Here is a 21,909-nt window from a genome sequence, read left to right as displayed (position 1 = left end):
GTCATGGTGGCAAAGAAAAGCTTAAATGTGACTCAGGCATAATCAAATCCCCGAGTCTGCAGACAGCCTGGAAAAGACAATTGTCTTTCGTAACTGTTGTTCTTCGAGATGTGTTGCTCATGTCTATTCCATTGTAGTTGTGTGCTCACCATGCACTGGTGCTGGAAGCTTTTCCCTCAGTAGTATCCACAGAGGACTGGCTCTGGCACCCTCTGGAGTGGCGTGCATACGTACTAATATAAGGGGTGCCACTGTCTCCCCCCCCCAGTTCCTTCTTGCTGGTACTCCAACAGAGGGGAAGGAGGGTGGGTCATGGAATAGACATGAGCAACACATCTCCAAGAACAACCTTTATGAAAGATAACCACCTTTTCTTCTTCGTGTGCTTGCTCATCTCCATTCCATTGTAGGGGACTCCCAAGCAGTACCATCAGAGGCAGGTAGGAGTTCATGGACGTGTCGATTACAACACAGTTCTGCCAAATCCAGCGTCATCTCTGGCTTGCTGGGTGATGGCATAATGCGTTGTGAACATAGGTACTGAAGACCACATTGTGGCCATGCATATGTCCTGGACAGGGACATGTGCCAGGAAGGCAGCCAAAAATGCCTGAGCCCTAGTTGAGTAAGCCTTCACTATCAGTGAAGGCACAGCCTGTGCCAACTTGTAACAAGTACAGATGCAGGTGGTGATCCAACTCGAAATTCTCTGAAAGGACACTGGAAGGTCCTTCACCCTGTCTGCTATTGCGATAAAGAGCTGGATTGATCTGCAAAAGAGCCTGGTGCACTCCAGGTAGAAAGCTAGAGTGTGTAACCGCCTCTCCTCATTGGTCATGTGAGACTTTGAACGGAACACGGGGAGGAAGATATTCTGGCTGACATGAAAGTACGAACCACCTTTGGCAGGAAGACAGAATGGGGCCTTGTCCTTGTAGAATATATTGTGTATGGGGGCTCCGAAGTGAGGGCTTTAATCTTGGCGACACATCTCACCGAAGCAATAGCTACAAGGAATGCAACCTTCTACAGCAAGTGGGAAAGGGAACAAGAAGCCATATGCTCAAAGGGCAGAGCCGTGAGCCTGGAGAGGAGCAGGTCGAGGTCCCATTGGGGAACCAGGTCCCAGATAAGCGGAAAGAGTCTTTCAAGGCCTTTCAGGAACCTGATAGTCATCTCACGTGAGAATGCCAATCTACCCTGGATGCGAGACTGGAAGGCCGATGTGGCTGTCTGGTGCACCTTGATCAAAGAGAAGGCGAGACTTTGGTGCTTTAAGTGAAGCAAGTAATCTAGGATGGACTGCAGAGACAACTAGGTCAGGGAAGATATTCCGCTCCAATGCCCAGCAGGAGAAACGCTTCCACTTTGCCAAGTAAGTTGCTCTAGTGGAGGGCTTTTTGGTCTCCAACAGAACCTGTCACACCTGATTACAACAGGTTTGTTCAAGTGCAGGAATTCACCATGATCCTGCGAGAGTAGGTCCAGGTGGCTGGGAAATGGCGACAAGGTTGCTACGGCCAGGTCCATGAGCGCATTGAACCAATGCTGGTGCGATCATAATGACCTGTGCCTTGTCCCTCTTGATTTTCGAGAGGACTTTGCTGATGAGCAGTACTGGAGGGAATGCATACATCAGGTCCCTTGACCAAGACAGGAGAAAGGCATTGGATAGTGAGACTCTGCCAAGGCCTTGGAGAAACCAAAACTGATGACACTTTCTGTTCTGTCTGATGGCGAGCAGGTCCACTCAGGAAGCTCCCTACTTCTGGAAGACCATTCTGATGACCTCCAAGTGAAGGGACCACTTGCGGTGAGAGAAGAAAGACCTGCTGAGGTGATCCACCAATGTGTTCCGGACACTGAGGAGGTGCAAGACATCCAGGTGGATTGCATGCTGAACGCAAATGTCCCACAGACAGAGGGGCCTCCTGGCACAGAGCCAGGGGAGCAGTGCCACACTGATGGAGACCACTGAAAGGGTCCCAAGGCAGGTTTACCCCTCAAACGGGGCACCTCAGTGGGTGGCACCAGAAGGGATAAAATGTCCTTACTGGCCTGAAAGGCCTCCAGCATAGTCAGTACCTCCACATGCCAAGTGTTTCTTCCACTTCCCTGGGTGGCGAGTGGGCGGGCTGTGAAGTGGGCTCAACAGCACAGTGGGAGTCAGAACCTGGCCACTGTCCGGAGGGGAAGAGCTGCCCCACATGGGTCTTTGCTCTCCTCCAGCTCTCTCCTTCCCTTTCCGGGACATAGGAGAACACCCACTCCTAGTCTCTCTTTGCTTTACAGCCAGTAAGGGGATGGGGATCAGCGCCAGTCAGAGGTCGGTGCCAGCAGTGCCCCTTATACCGGTACATACACATGCCACTCCAGAGGCCGCCAGGGCCGGTCCCCTACAGATAACACTGAGGGAAAAACTTCTGGCACCGATGCAATGTGGCGACCACCACACACCTACAATGGAATGGACATGGGTAAGCACTCAAAGAACAACAATAGTTTTGAGCATGGTGAACTGCCCCATGCATCTCAGAAGGGTGTTAATAGTAAGGAACCACTACTCTGAGGACCACATCAACACTACCCCAACAGACAAGACTGTGTTTTAAAACCAGAGGGAAAAAGTGCAGTAGGTGCAGCAACTTACTCAAGTAAATACTGGGAGGACTCCTGCTACAATGGGTCTATCCCAGTGGTTCCCAAACTGGGGTTCACGAAATGTTATAGGAGGTTCTCCAGAAAATATTCCCCAGTGGTGGACAGAGCTGTCCTTAAGGATCCCTGGCAGCCTGGAGCTCCTGAACTTCCAAGAGCTAAGCAGATCAAAGCAAGCATAGCTATCACACGGAGGAGATTTAAACTTCAAGATTCCTTATATGAAATGGAAAGGGAGGTGGACATTCTTTGCTCTTTTTAAAATTAAATAGGCAGCTAGTATTGTTTTTAAAATTATGATGAAGAACAAGTTTAAGCTTTGTTGAAATGTGTGCTGTTTGCCTGGACTGCTCAAGACCTGAATGCTTATGTAGAAGGAACTCTCTGAGTTGGCTTCTTAAATGCCTTCATGCTGTTTCATATCTGATACTCCTTGATGAAACATAGGAGCCTTGTCTTATAACTGGCTTAATCAAAGTGATACAAGCTACAAAAGTGAGATCTTGGAAGAGTGTTCCTGTTTTCATAATACAATAAAAATACTGTAATGATAATTAATAGTAGTGTGTAATAAGCATGTCATAAAAACCAACTTTATATTTCCAAGATCACTGCTCTTATAATTTATATTCAGGCAAAGGAGAAAATCCCGGGAAATATTCATTTTTAGAAGGGGGTTCATGAGAATTGACATTTTAATGAAAGGAGTTCACAAGTTGTTAAAGTTTGGGAACCACTGGTCTATCCTAAGCCAATCAGAATACACTGGCCAATTATGGTCCATTGAGCTATTTTTATTCTCCTGCAACAGCATCCAACTTCTATCAAATGAAATAACTTCTCAAATATCAACCCTGCAAATAACTGCAAAGTCTAATACAGGAATGAGCCTGTTTACAAGATAAACAATTTAAAACATAATCGTCATCTCTGCTTCTCCTCAACAGTTCATAGAGTAGCAGGGAACCATTATCCTGGGGGCAATATTCCAATTCAGTGGCATGAAAATATAGCATAAGGAATAATACTGCAGGGTAGGGAGGGGTGTTGACAGGACAGGGGCCTACCTATCCCTCCAAAGTATTATGTAATCCCCATTATCACAGTACCTGTGTACCCCACAATCTTTAATACATCTGTCCTAAACAATCTGTGTGGTAGGGCAGTGCTAGTATCCTAATTTCACAAATGGGGCACTGAGGCACAAAGAGACCAAGTGACCTGCCAATGGTCACAGAAGAAGTCTGTGCCAAGCAGGGAATTGAAGCCAGGTCTTCTGAATCCCATGCTAGCGCCCTAGTGACCGGACCATTCTTCCTCTCAATACCTCTTTTCCAATGAACTTCGCCAATAATTCTCTCCACTATCAGCATTATCCAGTTGAACTACAGACCAGAGGTTCTACAGAAAAAGCTTTACTTGGAACTCAGACAAGTTTTCAATGACTTGCTCATTTTAAATAACTCCACTGAAGTGCCTGAGAAAGTCTATTTAGAAACAGATCTGCTTGAAAGTTGCTTTCTGTTTTCCTCTACCCCCAGCTGTTATGACTAGGAACTTTCGTACACTTTATCATAATGTTTGAAGTAAGTATGGTACAGTCAGAGAATGTGTCATTTGAAATATTCACTATACCAAACATTACAAAACTGGGTTAGGCAACCAGGGACATTTTGCCTGAATGCAGGATATTTATTAAGAGTTCCTCTTGTCCTGCTGCTTATTCTCCACCTGAAGTCAGAAGCCTGTGATGTCCCAAACAGAGCTGGCTGCTGTGGAGATGATTATAAATTTCACAGAGGACTGAGACTGCAGGTGGCAAACAAAGCATCAGAAACACTTTTCACGTAAAAAGTTTTTCACTAACAAAGGGATGGAGGAAGAAAGAAATATGTAACACCACACTGGTTTCTAAATAGGATGCTGCTGATCCATTTTGTGTCCATTTTTAAGAGGCTGAGTTGGGCTTGGGCATGTTGTGTGAGGAGTGATTGCGTTCCAGAGGAGCATTTGAGAGTAGAATACTGACTTCTCAACAACCAAATTCACACTCTTCTCAAACAAGTGATCTATGAGCATATCTAAAGGGAAGTGGAAACCATTTAGGGGAGATGGAATGTCTAACTGAAGGGGCACACTAGGCAAGGAGATTGAGGAGGTAGGGCAGAATGGACAACAGAGAGGACAGCACAGTGCAAATGGCCTCTTCCCTCCTGTGCAAGGAGGAGGGCATAAAATGGCTGACAACTGTCTGTAATTGAGTTGGGAACTGAGGGCTTGTCTGCATGCAGCTTTACTGCACGGTAAGCTAAGGTGTGAATCTACAGAGCACTAGCTTGCTGTGTCATACTCCCATTTCAAAATGGAAATATGACAAAGCATACTACAGAACTTTTAGTGTGCTGTGTGTCCACACAGCTAGTTAGTGTGTGGCAAGCCAGCGTGTGACTCCACATTAGCTTGTTGTGCACTAACTCGCTGTGCAGATAAGCCCTCAGTGCTCTCTAATCTCAAGGTGGAATAGTGAAGGTCCAGAGCCAGTGTACTACCTCACTCTGTTCAAGTGAGCAGCTGCTGCACCAGGCTTAGCGCCTTCTAATTCCAAGGCTCAACTCTTTTAACCATACATCAGACGCTGGTGAAGTTTATTCAGTGAGATGGAGAGAGTGTTGAAGGGCCTTCTAATTTCTCTCTTTACACCTTCCTCCCACCCTATACACAAAAAGGCTCTGCATAGAAACAATCCTCTTTTCAGCCAAGAAAGTCTGGACTTATCTCCCCAAAAACCACTGCTCTTGGGTCCACCATTAAGGAGCTGTTGCAGAGCAACGTGTGGCCCTCCTTCCATGCACCTCTCACTTCACCATGTAAGAAGTTATGAATAACTCTGAAGGCACCTGTGTTTGTTACTAAACTGGTGGGTTATTAATCATTGAGGAGTTGAGTGCACTGCTCCCACAAGCACAAAGAGTAAGAAACGAGCTCAGTACTCAATCTGAGAACTCCAGTGCTATGCTTGCGTCATATGGCAACGTTGTACTGGAGTTCGGAGGACTTTGCAATTAGTCTTCCCGTGCAAGTCTCACGGCAGGCATCGTCCCAACTGTGTTAATTTATGTTTTATGCCCTTTATTCAAAATACAGATCTCAGTTTTACATTTTATTTATCTCTTTTCAGTTTGTGCAAAGGTCAGGCCTCCAGTACACATCTGTGAGACATGCACATGCAAACCAGAGAGAAAATTTACAAGTAAAAAGAAGTTTGTTGGCAGGGACAGATCAAGGTAGGCTAAACGGGATTCTGAAATGAGGCACAGCAATAGGGCACAGCTCACTATTGTCCCCAGGCTGCTTCACTTAAAGAAGACTATCCAGGACCCCAAAATGTGGAAAAGACAAAAATCCAACACAGGGAAACTGGTTGTCTCCACGTGAGTTTGACATAAGAGAAAAGGTCCATAGCACAGCCCATGGGAGTTCTTCCCAGAAGCAATTCACAGAATCTGGTAACAGATACTTTTGAAATTTATTTATCCATGAACAACACTCAGCTGGGCACATATGTCTACAGACTTTTACTCCTGGGGAAATACTGCACCACAGCATGTGCACAGAATGTATGTCCCCTGCTGATTTCTTTGCTTCCCCGCAGAAAAATGACTTTCTGACAGGGAAGCAAAGGGAAGCCACAAAAGCGGTCATGCAACCCTTCCCAGCAGTATGTTTCAGGTGCCCAGGGCAGCCAGTGGAAAGGCAAATCAATGTGAGGTAGGGGGCGGGACTGGGGAAGACCCAGCTGGTGGTTCCTACCCTGTGCCGAGCTCAGCTGCTAGCCCCAGCTGGGCTGGGGAGGATAGAACTTCCCCTTCCCCTGCACAGCATCCAGGGCTGTGTCAGACCCACTCCCAGATTTCTCCCCTGGCTGTAGGAAATTCTGCAAACTATTCCCCACCTCACCCCACCCCACCCCCACATGCTTCCTGCACACATCATTGCATCTGGATCCCCTCATGCCCAGACCCTCATGCTGAGCCTCATCCCCCCCACAGCCAAAATCCCCACCCTATCAAGCCCCAACCACCTGTACCTGGATCCCCACCCCCACTGAGCACCACTCCCCAGCATCTGGACCCCCCACACATAGACCCCCCTCCCCATGCTGAGCCCCAACCATCTTCACCTGGATCCCTGCAGACTCCCATTACCATTGCACCCAGAACCCCACCACAAATCCCTGTGCACCCAGATCCCGCCCCCCACATCCAGATGTCCCACTGAGCCACCCACCCCCAGACTGCCCCACACAGAACCATCTCAACCCACACCTGGATCCCCCCACACTAAGCCCCTCCACACTTGGCTCCTGCCTTACTGAGCCTGCCTGCCTGCACCTGGTGCACCTGGCACAGCAGGGCAGGGCCCTGGCACATTTCTGGGGCAGGCCCAGTCCTTGCACTGTGTCAGGGTTGGGTGCAGCCTCACAGCTGAGTCTGTGTCGTGTGTGTCGTGTGTGTGTGTGTGTGTGTGTGTGTGTGTGTGTGCTCCCACCTTTGTGCAGCCAGTGGCCTGTGCTCCCCAGTCCCAATACTGGAGCCTCCACATTTATTTGACAAATAAAATTTACAGAGTTTTGCAGAATTTTAAAATACTATACATAGAATTTTTACTTTTTTGGCACAGAATACCCTTATGAGTAACAAACTCCAGCACTGTTTTACAGGGTCAGAAGCATGGGACAGCACCTCCTTACACCCCACCCCACCCAAAAAAAAAAAAAATCTAACCTCTTTTACAAATTCCTTTTTTCTATTTTAAATTATTTTAATTTTTTTTTGGGGGGGGGGGGAGGAAATCAGCTTCCCCAAAGGAATCCAGTACCATATATAAGATGTCTCATCTGGGGCACCTCAGTTTAACAACTGCAGACACTTGTTGCCCGTGCCTGCTTATGTGTCTTCTTCAGTCACTAGAGCAGAGAGGATACTGAAGAGAACCCTGTTCAGGACCCAGGACTGGAATAACAGGTGTGCTACTGGTCAAGATTGAAGTGCACCAGCAAAGGAGCGTGTTCTAGAACTGAAATAGCTGGAGTGCTGCTGGTCAAGACTAACAGGCAATGGCTGAGCTGAAAGGTGCAAAGCAAGACTGAAATGGTAAGGGATGCTGTAAATCAAGACTGAGATCTGTGTAAAGAGGGGCATACATTACTGAAATAAAGGGTTATTTAAATCAGGATTAAGTTGCATTGCCAGAAATCTAGCCAATCAACAGCGGTTGGTACAGTTCTCAATGTCTGTGTTAAGTAGCTGAGACCTGCAAAATCACTCTGGAGTTTTTTTGTCCACAAAGTATATTACAGGTAGGGCCCTGCGTGGATACAAAATTTATATCAGCATCCAATCCACAAAAATGGTCTGCGGATATAAAGCAGATATCTGTGGATTTGCAGGGCTCTAACTACAGGTTCTCTAGAGTCCAGCCCTACTATCACTTCCACAGAAATCAAAGGAAGTTTTTAACACCAACTAGTGGGTTCAGACTTGGGCTCTAATGAGCAACACTGGAGAAACCTTTGTTTCCTCCCTGCCTCTGCTACCCACTTAACCCCACATACACATACCCATCACCCTATCAAGTTTGGTCTCAGCAGCTGTAAGCTACACAAAAGGAACCAGTGAAAGTCTTTATGGAGGAAATAACATGCAATTTTCTAGCTGAACACCTTTTAAAATGTAATGACAAAATAAAATCCTGCATCTGTGCTCAGCAATAACAATCTGTAGGCATGCAGTAACAATATGAATTTGGAATAAGCAAGATGCAGACAAAAAAAGAGATCTTACCCAGGCATCCAAATCCGCAGGCTTGGGGGAAAGAAGGGGGGGGGGGAGGAGGAAAGGAAAGGAAAGGAAAGGGGAGAAAAAAAGATATCCATGATTTATGGAGGCTGCCTACTGCTGCATGATACAGTTCAGAAAAGTTCTTTAAAAGTGGCAAGCATTTTAACAGTGCACCTATGTCCCCTGTTAGCTACTGTGCTGTAAATAGAGGCTGTTAAATGGACTTAGGCTTGGTAGTTAAAGAAAAATAAAACAACCACCTAACCCCCACCCACCCCCCACGCGCGCACACTCTCTCTCTCTCTCTCTGCAATGAATGCTGCACCGTGCTCCCTATTGAGCAGATGATCGGCAAAGACAGATGTGACACAGCCAGAGTCACGCAAGGCACTGCACAACATTAGAGATACTGGTATCAGTAGCAGCACACAGCAAGGAGTGTGGTATTGTCAGGTGCACTGTAAGGGACAAGGCCAAAAGCCCTGCTGCTTCCAAACTCCCCAAGAGGAGCAGGTACAGTATTTCCTGCACAAGAGCAGTTTTATATACTCAAGGTGACCTAGCTAGCAAGTCATTTTCACTCATGTAGTTGCACCGGATACCTTACGTTTGACAGTTCAGTCAGTGAAAATGTGAACAGTCAATGACCAGCTTTTCAGCCATGCCCCCTTTCATAGGCAGACCAATATTCCTACGGTATATAGTCTGAATCTCTCTACCAAATCCATCTTATTTTGCCCCCTCATCTTTTGCTTGCAAGGTCTTTGTTTAGGGACTCCACGGTGAAGATGCACAGATCACAAGGATTTCAGTATCTCCTGTCTCTCACTTTTTATTACGATTTTTGACTTAAGCAATAACCCAGCAGCAGCAAAGCAAGTACAAGATGATAAACACCTCTCATGCCCATAAACAGCCTGGTTTCAGACAGATGTTTAGAAGGCAGCCAGAGTGCATATTCGTTGTCAAGGACTGCTGCATCTCCCCTGCTTCCTGAGGTTACTCTCGCTCAGCAGAACATTCTGTAAGTGGTTACTTTGGAAGGGCTCGCCTTTTTTATCACAATTATTTATTGGAGGGGGCTTGGCAAAGCAGGAGGGATGTTCTTGTTGGTCGTAGTTCAGTGCCAGAGACAGCAGACGGCACAGAGCAATTGGTTTATGGAAGCTGCTGTTGTTTTCATGGCACACGGCAGCCACTTGAAGTTGTGAAGGGATGAAATGTGATTAGCTATGCGTCCAGGTCTGTCCTGATCCTCTGCAATAGCAGAGGGGGTGGAACTGAACGTTTACAGCTCATCTGAGTAAAGCCAATTCCCTCCTTTAAGCAGATGCACCACAACCAGAAACAAGTCTTCAGTCCACTAAGCCAACACATCAAGCATTCACTAACAATTGACAACTGATCATGACAGTAGCCTGGTTTCAATAATATTTTTCTTCCTATCTGTATTTGCAGTTTAGACAGGATATGCTGGTTTTGTTTATTTTAACCTCTCCATTGCTGCACTGTACTCTGCCCTCAGTAGATGGGTGGGAGGGAATGGGTGCAGGTTGTAATGCGTATTGTTATTTCAGTAGATATGCCATATACAGGTAGCTTTCTGACGGATTTATGTCAGTCATCCATAGGACACTTAAGTCGTTAACTGTCAAGCTCCTAAGGGAAAAACATTTGCATCAAAAATCCATAAACATTGGCACTGACTCACTCTCTTTTGGGCAGCCTCAGCAGAGGCGCAGAATATTAAGAATGAACTTGACCCATCACATTTGAAGGGGCCTCTCTATGTCAGGTTTGAGATGCAATGGTATATATGTGTGGGGGTAACTCTGCAAGGGAAGTTTGTATTATTATTGCCATGCTATACCTGTTCTATGGATACAAGGCTTCATTCTCAAAGGCTTTAAATTTGTCACCTTTCACAAAGAATAAAATTCACTTTAAGAGAGTCATTAAACGGAAACAGAAAAGTTTATCAAACAGTCCAGAATGTGACTAGACCAGCTCCTATATTGGAAAAGTCAATCACATCCTGAGTAAGGGCCCAGCTAAGTGGAAAATAAGAAAAGAGAGAGATTCAAAATGAAGCCACCTCTGAGGTCTACTTGGTTAATATTTGCATTGGGCAGGCCCGTGCCAACAGGTTTCGACAGACCTGCATTAACTGACAACAATGTACTCAGAGTGCCTAAACACTTGTTTCAGAATTCAAGTTGCCTGGCTAAGAGATTGCCTGGCTAAGAGTTGCCTGGCTAAGATTTTGTATATCTTGTTTCCCAGCCACGTAGACTCAGCTTTGGAGTTACCAGCTAAAGGTTTCTGTATTTTATGCTCTCTGTACCAATACTTAAGCCACATTTTCAAGCCTTTTGTCATCTCTGCAGCATCCCTGTGCTCAGGGACGACTCTAGCTTTTTTGCCGTCCCAAGCACGGCAGCCAGGCTGCCTTTAGCGGTGCGCCTGCAGGAGGTCCCCAGTCCCGCGGCTTCGGTGTACCCACCACTGAATTGCCACCGAATCCGCGGGACTGGCGGACCTCCTGCAGGCAAGCCACCGAAGGCTGCCTGACTGTCGCCCTCACAGGGATGAGCAGTGCGCCCCCCCGCGGCTTGCTGCCCCAGGCACGTGCTTGGAGTGTTGGTGCCTGGAGCCATCGCTGCCTGTGCTGAGACAAAGAGTAGAAGGTTAGATTCACTTCCTACCCAACCCACTATGGAGGAATTACAGTAAACCATACTATTGGTAGATTTATTACTTTGCAGCCCAAAAGAAATACAGATTTTTCCTTTGATTGTAGCAGGTGCATAAGGTTACTACCGAAGCAAACACAGCTGTCAGCCCAGTAAACCTTCATTCTGGACATTCACATAGAAAAGGACCGATGCCTAAACTGCCCTGCAGTGTCTACCTGGAGTGGACTCTGGCTATGTCCAGGAACTATGCAAGTTATAAGTGCATCAGGAAAGTTAATATTCAAGCAGAGATTTCGCACTAGGCAAGGGGTAGAATCCCAAGTATCTGTTAAGTGGTTCTCAGTCCAGTACACAATGAAATCATCAACACATGATGTCCCTTTAAAATCAGTCATCACAACCTAGTAGTGCATATCTGTCCATTTTTATGGATCTCTGACATTTCATTCCTCTACATGATATCACACATTTCAACACCTAGCCAGATCATTTCTGTCATCTACCTTGCAACGTACTACAATAAGGTGGACTCTCAAGGAGTGGACTTTGGGGCAGGATGATGCTTGTGAGCTGCACCAACAATTGCCTCGGAGTTATTCCAGCAGCTGCTATGTTGAGATTGCGGGATGGGCATATGACCTGAGTGCCCGAAGACTCAGTAGGAATCCGCGCCACTGGCTAGATGTCTCCTTCATTAGAAGTCAACATGCCTGGAAACTGGCACAATGGTTGATGGGACATTGACAGCGTCAGGACAGTGGAGTGCGACAGGGGTGGGATTAAGACAGAACCTACAAGAGGCTTGAGCAAATATGACACAGCAGATGCCTGGATACAGGGAAGGGCATAGGTTCACAGTAACCTAAGCAGCTGCTTGCAACTCCTTTAGGGGTCACACGGCAGAGTTTGAGGAGCTCTGCTTCAGACATACTGGCATCCTGATGGCCAGACTTCATCATTTGAATGGACAAACAGTTAGGTTTCTTCAAGGAGAAAATCTGGAAACTAAAATGTTTCCATGGTGATAAGCATTAGAGAACTTTGAGGCTGAGACTAGACCCTCATTACCCATGTATCTGTCTGTCTCACACTTCCAGCCCCCTCCCTCCCCCAAACACTTCTACTTTAATGGGAGACAGAAGCCAGCAACAGTGTTAAAGCATAACAAGGCAGAGATGTAGCCAGCCAGCTGAGGGAGGGGGAAGAGTTTCTCAACTGAGCTGCAATCAATTTCAAGGAAAGGTTGTGCTGAAACTGCCAAAGCCTAATGTACACCAAACATACAATTTTATAAACTTGGAAGATGAATAGTAGCAGTAAAGGCCTCTGTTCCTTTATGATTAACAGACAACAGCACCTCTAATGCTTATGGAGTTGCTACAAACAGGTTTGCAATGTCCACAGCTGATTGGCCTTTTATTTTAAATTAAAACTATTTTACAAATTTCAAAGTAAAACCTGATGCTTTCATTGTTTTCTTTAATACTTATATCCACCTCATATTCACTATCAGGCTGCCATGCAGCCAAGAGTACATCCGGTTCTTTCACTGCTACACTTAACTTCACCCCATATTCTACCACCCTTCCACCACTGTGATACACACACAGCTCATAGCATGGGCTGCCAATAGACAAGCCATTCAATGTCTACAGCATGGATAGGTAACCTATGGCATGCGTGCCAAAAGCATCACGTGAGCTGATTTTCAGTGGCACTCTCACCGCCTGGGTCCTGGCCACCAGTCCGAGGGGCTCTGCATTTTATTTCAATTTTAAATTAAGCTTCTTAAACATTTTAAAAATCTAATTTACTTTACATACAACAACAGTTTAGTTATTTATTATAGACTTCTAGAAAAAGACCTTCTAAAAACATTAAAATGTATTACTGGCATGCAAAACCTTAAATTAGAGTGAATAAATGAAGACTCGGCACACCACTTCTGAAAGGTTGCCAACCCCTGGTCTACAGGAAGTCCCTGGAGAGCGAAGGCTTTCCAGGCATATGCTCAAGATACTCAGGCTATGGCTACATTATGAGGCTTTTAGCGACACAGCTGTGCCACTACGGCCATGCCACTAAAAGGCACACAGCGTAGTTGCTGTTTGACGGCAAGAGAGAACTCTCCTATCGACAAAGCACTGCTCACACTGGTGCTTTTTGTCTGTAAAACTTTTAAGCCTCAGTGTCTGATAACAGGTGAGATAGCAACTAGGCCTGGGGTGGGCAAATTATGGCCTGCGGGCCAGATCTGGCCCGCCAGCCGTTTTAATCCAGCCCTCAAGATCCCATTGGGGAATGGGGTTTGGGGGTTGCCCTGCTCCAGCACTCTAGCCAGGGAGCAGGGTCAGGCACCACTCCACATGGCTCCCGGAAGTAGCGGCATGGTCTCCCTCTGGCTCCTACACAGAGGCACAGGAAGGCAGCTCTGCACGCTGCCCCCACCCCAATCACTGTCCCTACACCTCCCATTGGCCAGGAACTGCAGCCAATGGGAGCTGTGTGGGCGGTGCCTGCCGGCAGGGCAGCATGCAGAGCTACCTGGCCGCATCTCTGTGTAGGAGGCGCTGCTTCCAGGAGCCGCTTGAGGTAAGCGCCGCCTGGAGCCTGAGCCTCCCCCTGTGCCCCAACCCCCTGCTCCAGCTCTGATTCCCCTCCCGCCTTTCAAACTCCTTGATCCCAGCCTGGAATGCCCTCTTGCACCTCAAACTTCTCATCCCCAGCCCCAACCCAGGGCCCACATCCCAGCCTGGAGCCCCCTCCTGCACCGCACCCCAATTTTTATGAGAATTCACGGCCCCCCATACAATTTCTATTCCAGATGTGGCCCTTGGGTCAAATAGTTTGCCCACCCCTGAACTACGCAGTCTAAACCTTCTCTTCCTCCCTTAAATTCCTCTTCTGCATACTAGGTTCCAGAGTCCCCAAGTCTGCCCCCATCAACTTATAGAAGAGGAAAATGGTTCTCAAAGGGCATCATGAGGTTCCACAGTGATTGTGTCTCACTTATTCCAGACCAGATTTACTCAATCTACAAGGTTAATAGATCCCCCTCCCCTGTAACATCCTGCATCATAAACCCACCCAAAGCTTATCCTGGGTTATTTCTGGATCACTCAAAACCACTGGTAAAGGACACAGTTTACCCACCTATACCACTTACTTTTATCCCTGGGGAGAGAGGATTGATGGTAGCAGTAGTGATCACATGTGCCTGCTCCCACACATTTAGACACAGAGAGAGAGAAAGAAACCACACCCCCAATGCTGGTTTTTCTCATTCCACTCAGAAGATGGAGATACCAAGTTTTTGGGTCAAAACACATCAGATGGAATATTTTATCTACTATTGCCAATGTTATATGAAATTAAGATTACATGATAACATGAGTAATCCACCAGCATCCCTCAGGGCAGTATAAAGTGATCAATCCATTGGGTCAGGAAAGAAAGAATCTCTCCACTCCACCCCACAACATAAAGCATTATGCAGTTGCATTACAGGCAGCAGCTTTCACCAGCCTCTGAAGCAACAGCTACTGGCAACTGCCAGCAGCGGGATACTTTACTAGATGGTCCAGTGGCCTAATCCAGTACAACAAATCCTTTGTTCTTGCCAAACTAGCTGCCACAAGATTAAAAATCTAATTTCTGTTCATTTAAAAGCTTTTCTCAAACACTCTCTGGTCTGAAGGAAATGCAGTCAGTTTTGGACCTGCTTTTTAATACAGGCTCAGGTGGTTTTATTAGCTATGCTGCTTGGATAAGGAAATCCTAGAAAATCTTCAGCTATCGTTGTCCTGAATCTCTCTCTCACTCACTCTCCAATCTCTAAATAAACTCACTTCGCAGGTGGAGACCTGGCGGTCCAGTTTCACACATCACTGCTCAGGTTTCTACAAGCCCAGAAAGTCCTGTATATTTTCCAGTGTTCTCTACTCCTTCAGCCCCAGACATACACAAAAATACACTTATCCAGAAATACCCAATCAATATCTTTCAGGGTCTGGAATCCAGCCTAACAGGACACTGGAATGCACATGTAAAAAGCCACAAGAAAATCATCCAGGGGAGAAAAGGTTTAGCATAAATTGATTGCCTTCTAAATCCATGGGGAAAGGAATAAAATAGATACATGGAGACATACAGGAGATGCCACCCACTTTAACTCCACTCCTAGAAGACAAGCATCCCCATCATAATGTGGTATATGAGTGCGGGTGATTAGAATTTGGTAAACTGGAGATGGAAAAAGCTTTAAATTAGATATATTAATAAGGATTTCCAGGGGCCGGTGAAGGGATTATAGAATCAGAAATGTAAGGCTGGGAAGGACCTTGAGAAGTCACCAAGTCCAATCACCTGCATGGAAGCAGGACCAAGTAACCTAGGCCATCCATGTCTGGTGTTTGGCCAATCTGTTCTTAAAAATCTTCAAATGACAAGAATTCTACAGCCTCCCTTGGAAGCCTATTCCAGTGCATAACTACTCAAGTAGTTGGAAAGCTTTTCCTAGTATCTAACCTAATTCTCCCTTGCTGCAGATTAAGCTCATTACTTCTTGTCCTACCTTCAGTGGACATGGAGAACAATTGATCACAGTCCTCTTCATAACAGCACTTAATATATTTGAAGACTGTATCAGGTTCCCCCCTCAGTCTTCTTTTCTCAATATTAAACATGCCAAGGTTTTTTAACCTTTCCTCATTAGGTCAGATTTTAATTGTTGTAGTTGTATACTTGATTTTACCTTCCTAAATAAAATACTTTGCTCTTTTCTTCATTTAGTTTCATCTTGTTGAATTTAGACCAGTCATCCAATTTGTCAAAGTCATTTTGAATTCTAATCCTGTCCTGCAAAGTACTTGCAATCCCTCCCTGCTTGTCATTGTCAACAAATTTTACAAGCATACTCTCCATTCCATTATCCAAGTCATTAATGAAAATATTGACCCGTACCAAACCCAGAACTGACCCCTGTGGGACCTCACTTGATACCCATGGCAGTTTGACAGCAAGCCACCAATAACTACTCTATGTAGTGGTCTTCCAACCAGTTGTGCACCCACCTTCTAGTAAATTCATCTAGACCATATATTTCCCTAGTTTGCTTATGAGAAAGAGCTCAGGTGGAACTATGTCAAAAGCCCTACTACAATCAAGATATCACACTTACTGCTTCCCCCCCAACCAGTAGGCCAGTAACATTACCAAAGTAGGAAATTAGGCTGGTTTGGCAACATTCTTTCTTGACAAATTCATGGCTATTGCTTATAATCCTATTATTCTCTAGGTGTTTACAAATTAATTGTTCTATCATTTATACCAGCATCTTTCTAGGTATCGAAGTTAGTCTAACTAGTCTGTAATTTCCAGAGTCCTCTTCCTTTCCCTTTTTAAAGATAGATACAATGTTTATCCTTCTCCAGTCCTCTGGAGTGCATTATGGAATGGACTGACTTCATTGCAACATCCCTCACCTCCATGATCACTAAACAGAGACAAGCAGGCAGCGATTAAGCTTCCCCACCTACAATTCTGTTTATGCATGCACCTCATTCCTGGCCTGCTACACCCCCTCCTCCCCTCAAACCACTCTTCAAGCACCTCCTATGAAAAGGCTGCCAATTAAGTTGCAATTCTGAGATACAGACAAATGTCCACTAGGGACTCAGTCTTGCTTCTGGAGACCTTGCTTCCAACTGTGCATTTTGGGCAGCATGTACACTGGTTCTTGGCTAAGTGCACTATCCAGATTTTACAAGGCTCTGATCAGAGAGAATGCTGCAAGGTAACATCTTTTAATGACAGCTGAGTATATCATAGTGAAGCCATTTGCAACCCAGCAAGAGTGTAGATACAGCAAAGAGGAGAACTGCAGGCTATTGTAGAACTATATACTTTTATTTTTGCACTGCAATCTCCAGGGCATGATTGTATCGAGAGAAATTTGCAAATATATGTCAATGTCAGCAAAATTTTGATTTCTATTTGATAGCACAATTTGCAAACAGCAGTTTTCTATGTTGTGCAAGTGCTTAACATGTGTAATAGCTACATGAATTCGATGCCAATTTACATTTCCTGGGCAATGCACAATTTCTCTTGCACACACTAGGAAATATCGGGGTCTACAGGAGGGGTCTGCAGCTTGAAAAGACCACAGAGTTTAACTCTGTTGTGCGAGGATGCAGTAGCAAGTGTTAACCTCTCACCAAGGAGCTCAAGCAGGAAGTAAATGCTGCAGTGAGGTTTCTGGTCGGTTTAGTAGTAGGAAATTGTTAGGGAGCACTAAGAAGTTATCTTTAAAACCAAAAGATTTAGTTTGGCTCCCAAATCCAAATGGTGAGCTTATGAAATTTAAATGTGCTGTCATACGCTAAACCTTCTGTCATGTGCTAAGGAAACATGGAAATATTCACTCCTAAACCGATCACAATCTCTGTTCAATGAACACTGCTCAACATTGAGTTTAAAAAAAGCTATAAAACCTAGTGGCTAGAAGAGCTGGTAGAGCTAAGAGTCTCAGTTCTATGGGTTTCAATTTGCAGGAATCAATCCAGCTCTGAATACAATGTAAACTTCAAACCAAACCCCCTCTTTTATTGTAGTAGATGCTATTTATAAACATACCTACACACAGTTTGCTCTCTAATTACAGCTGCGGCACACGCAATCATTTACCTCCTTTGAGCTGCTTTTGTACCTTACAGTTCCAAATAAAGAGAGTCAATAAAAGCCACTTCAAGAACCTGTTGATTGATTTATTGATTAAATTATGGATTAAACAAGTTTACCAGTGCAACAGATTAGAAATAGCCAGAATGGAAAGTGGCTTTGCATATACTCGTTTGGAGGCTAATGACTGAAGGAAGACTTGCAAGCTGGGCACAGTTTGTTTAGTAGTAGGACCCAGGCTATCAATTAAGGGTTGGAGCTGAAACACTTAATTATGTCCCCTTTTACTGACCTGGTTAATAAAGTCCATTCACAAAAGAACAGAAAGCTAAGGCTTTGGCCAGTTCTGCTCAGTGCTGTAGGGGTTAATGCAATCAGTGGAAACAGTTGAGAGCTAGCTCACCTACATGTTAGTTGAAAACAAATGAGAAAGAAGGATAAAGAAAAAAAAAGCAGCAAGAGCACATCCAATACTATATAAAAGAGTTTGGGACAGGAAGTAAAGAAGAATTATCCAAGCAAAACTTCAGTGAGTGGAATTTAGGGAAAAAGTGTCCATTTCCCCAAATTGAGATACGTCCAGAGCAGTGTGGCTAACAATTTCTATGCTGGAGATAAGGCCACAGAAGCCTTCAGTGAGCACAAACTATCAGGGCCTGGGTTATACCTCACACTTCCTTCTCCAGCAGCACAAAGCCTGCCAACCTCATGATGGCAGCACTGGGTCACTAAAGTCTCATTCGTTTATTTCAACTTGTTGAAGAGCAACCATCCAACACTGACCACACTTACAAACTTCATTGATAAAAAAACTACATAACAAGTAGGGCCCAATTCTCCTACCATCTGCTCAGACTCACTTCCCTTACCCCAAACCCAACCTCAGAGGAAAAATATCAGAGAGAACAGATACATTTTGCACAGTGATCTAAAGATCAACAAATTAGAGCTCCAGCGAATCAACAAAGAAAGCAAATTCTGAAGGTGAGTAACCCTCCCCTTCCCTGAAATGCTCTTCCTGCAGCCCCTTCTCAAGTAAACTAGGGGGATATAGTTCCAGAGCAAATAAGAACTGAGTGCAGAAAGTTTCATGTCAATATGGAGCCATCACTTTTCAAGCTACCATGCAGCCAAGAGTACATCAAGTTCTTTTACTGCTACACTTAAACACTGGTTATGAAAGAAAGGAGCCTTTGCTCAGGGATAAGACACTATTGTATGGATCACACTTTCACAAGCCTAATTTTAGTTATCTTCACTGTAACATATTTGCACAGTGAGGGCACATAAAAGAGGATTAGGTAGCTCAGCCAGGGACATTAGTGACTGCAAATCACCACCATCTGGGTAGCCTAAGTGAAACAAGCTACAGGACTTGTTCCAGTTCCTACCAGTGCCCACATCAAAACCACTGTCATTGCAATGGTTACCATAACTGGCAGCCTCAGGTAGCTTAACTTCACTAAGGAATTTAATCAGGTTTCACCACACTTTTGACATGATGCTTACACACAATGCTGACACAACTTGTCCTTTCATTCACTGACCAATCAGCTGTAATGAGCATTGCATTGCCAAACTCAGTTGTTAAAGAACTGATTTTAACCAGGATTCAGTTTCATTGTGAAGACAAGCCCCAGGAGACCAAGGATTGAACAACCCTCTCCCGGACAGAAGTGGTCTCCTGTGAGGCAGGGTTGAGGAACATTGGCAAGGGTGGGAGGGAAGGGAAAAGCTTCTGCCACGATCATTTATCTGCATAAGTGTTTATAATACACATCACTATGGTATCCAAGAGTCTGGACTGCACTGGGGATAAAAACAGGAGAATTCAACACCCAGGACTGTCAATAATGCTTTTTCACAGCACAAAATTAACAGAGAAAAAAAATACTCAGCTATATAGACAATAAAGAAGCTTCATGAAAGATTCCCCCCACACCAGACCAAATTCACAAGCTGCTAATTAGTAAGGATTTCAGCTTCTCCATACAAACCCTGAGCCTCTTTGGAAGAAAATGCCAGACTTATCAAAACCACCTTTAAAATAAAAGGCTCCCTCCTCCTTCTCTTAATATACATGATCAAATGCAAAATTCACTCAGAGAATCAACCCTCTCACATTCCATTTTCTATTTTGTTCTAGAATATCTTCCCCACAAAGATCTTAAATTCCTATTCTTAAGAGATCAAGCTTTCCTCTGAATTAGTATCCCCTTCATGTCCTGAGTTGTGGTCATATATACCCTTTGCACCTTTTCTCTCTATTGAATCAATCTCCCCAGGCAACTTCTGGGGTGGCACTAAGCTCTCCCCACTCCCTCTGGCTCTTCTTCCCTCACTAATTCTGTGCTCAGAACTGTGACGCACAAAATTAGACATTTCAAATTAAGCAAAAAGAGAGAGAGAATGAGTAAAAAATTATTAAATCAACATTAGCATCAACAGAGCATCTTTAAGAGAGAAACTCATTTGCAAAATATTATAAAACCCCTTACGTTGACAGAAATGAGACAGGCAGCAGCTTATGCCTTCCTCCTCCTTGCTCCATCCCTCTCTCCATACTGGTCACAATGCCTGAGCAATGATAGCAAGGTCTTTTCCAGACCACAGCCCCAAAGATTGCAGAGCCTGTTTTGAACTTACAAGCTCTGGAATTGCTAGACAACAAGTATATTGCTCAGCTGCGTCTGTACAACGTGACACCTTAGTCTTTTGGAAAAGTGCTTTTTTGGGGGGAGGGAAGGTGCTGGAGGAAGACAACAGAAGCAGATTCCTCCTGGGGGCTATTTTTCAAGGCCAAGTCAACAACAAAGTTTTACCTCCACAAGCTGAACCACAAGCAGGGCTTTGTCTCCTGACATTGACATACAGAAACTGACATGACGAGGACTAAGCATGGAAACTGATGGAGACTTTTGCTATTAGGGGTGATATTGACCTAAGCATTTGGTTTGAAATACTTAGTCCCCTGGAGTCAAAGCTCCAATTCCCAACTGGATAAGTTCAACCCTTCCTCTTTTTGAAGTAACTTATCTGAAAGTTTCATGCAATTCACTGTCTGCTATGCAATCATATGAGGTCTTAAAACTGATGAGCTCTGCTCTTCATGACCTTTAAAGTTCCCCTGCCAAAGAGTTGTGGTTTTCCCCTAATGTCACCAGCTCAAATTTCCATTGCATACGCTACTGCAGGGGTAGGCAACCTATGGCACGGCATGCGAGCTCAATTTCAGTGGCACTCACACTGCCCGGGTCCTGGGCACTGATCTGGGGGGCTCTGCATTCTAATTTAATTTTAAATGAAGCTTCTTAAAAACATTTTAAAACCCTTAAAAGCAGCAAAGAATCCTGTGGCACCTTATAGACTAACAGACGTTTTGGAGCATGAGCTTTCGTGGGTGAATACCCACTTCCTCAGATGTATTCACCCACGAAAGCTCATGCTCCAAAACGTCTGTTAGTCTATAAGGTGCCACAGGATTCTTTGCTGCTTTTACAGATCCAGACTAACACAGCTACCCCTCTGATACTTTAAAATCCTTATTTACTTTACATACAACAATAGTTTAGTTATATATTATAGACTTATAGAGAGAGACCTTCTAAAAATGTTAAAATGTATGACTGGCATGCGAAACCTTAAATTAGAGTGAATAAATGAAGACTTGGCACACCGCTTCTGAAAGGTTGCCGACCCCTATGCTACGTGTGCTTGTCTGGCTGGCTGCCATCCCAGCATGGTGGTATTCCAGCACTGTTGTATGCAGAGAGCTTATAAAGTGCTTTGGGTAAAAAATGCTATGGAAATAAATATTAAAACCACGTTAATTTACAAAAAAGTTATGATTTTTCTCTCAGTATTTCAGGGACTGATTAAATCAGTGTTTGAAGTATTTAATTAGCTAGGAGAAGAAGGGACAAGGTTTCTCAACCCATGGGTCATGACCCAAAACTGGGTCAGCAGAATGCATGAAACGGCTGTGGCAGGGTCCACTGCCATAGCTACCTTAAGTCTGACCCCAGCCCTGCATG

General features: G+C 44.8%; 1 protein-coding gene across 5 annotated transcripts in view; it reads right to left on the bottom strand.

Moving 5' to 3' along the window:
- CHCHD6 (coiled-coil-helix-coiled-coil-helix domain containing 6) overlaps positions 1–21,909 on the bottom strand; it is a 181,336-nt gene that overhangs the window by 114,786 nt on the left and 44,641 nt on the right. For 3 of the 5 annotated variants that reach the window (XM_030568435.1, XM_030568431.1, XM_030568433.1), the window contains exon 5: positions 8,502–8,522. The exons of the other annotated variants lie outside the window; for them this stretch is intronic. In XM_030568435.1, the coding sequence (XP_030424295.1) occupies positions 8,502–8,522 (21 nt within the window). The remainder of the gene's footprint in view (positions 1–8,501; positions 8,523–21,909) is intronic. 5 annotated transcript variants of the gene reach the window in all.

This window comes from Gopherus evgoodei, chromosome 7 (genome assembly GCF_007399415.2).
Source record: "Gopherus evgoodei ecotype Sinaloan lineage chromosome 7, rGopEvg1_v1.p, whole genome shotgun sequence".
In the NCBI taxonomy this organism is placed as follows: domain Eukaryota; kingdom Metazoa; phylum Chordata; order Testudines; family Testudinidae; genus Gopherus; species Gopherus evgoodei.
The sequence above is the reverse complement of the archived record's forward strand: the minus strand, read 5'-3'. Positions and strand labels throughout refer to the sequence as shown.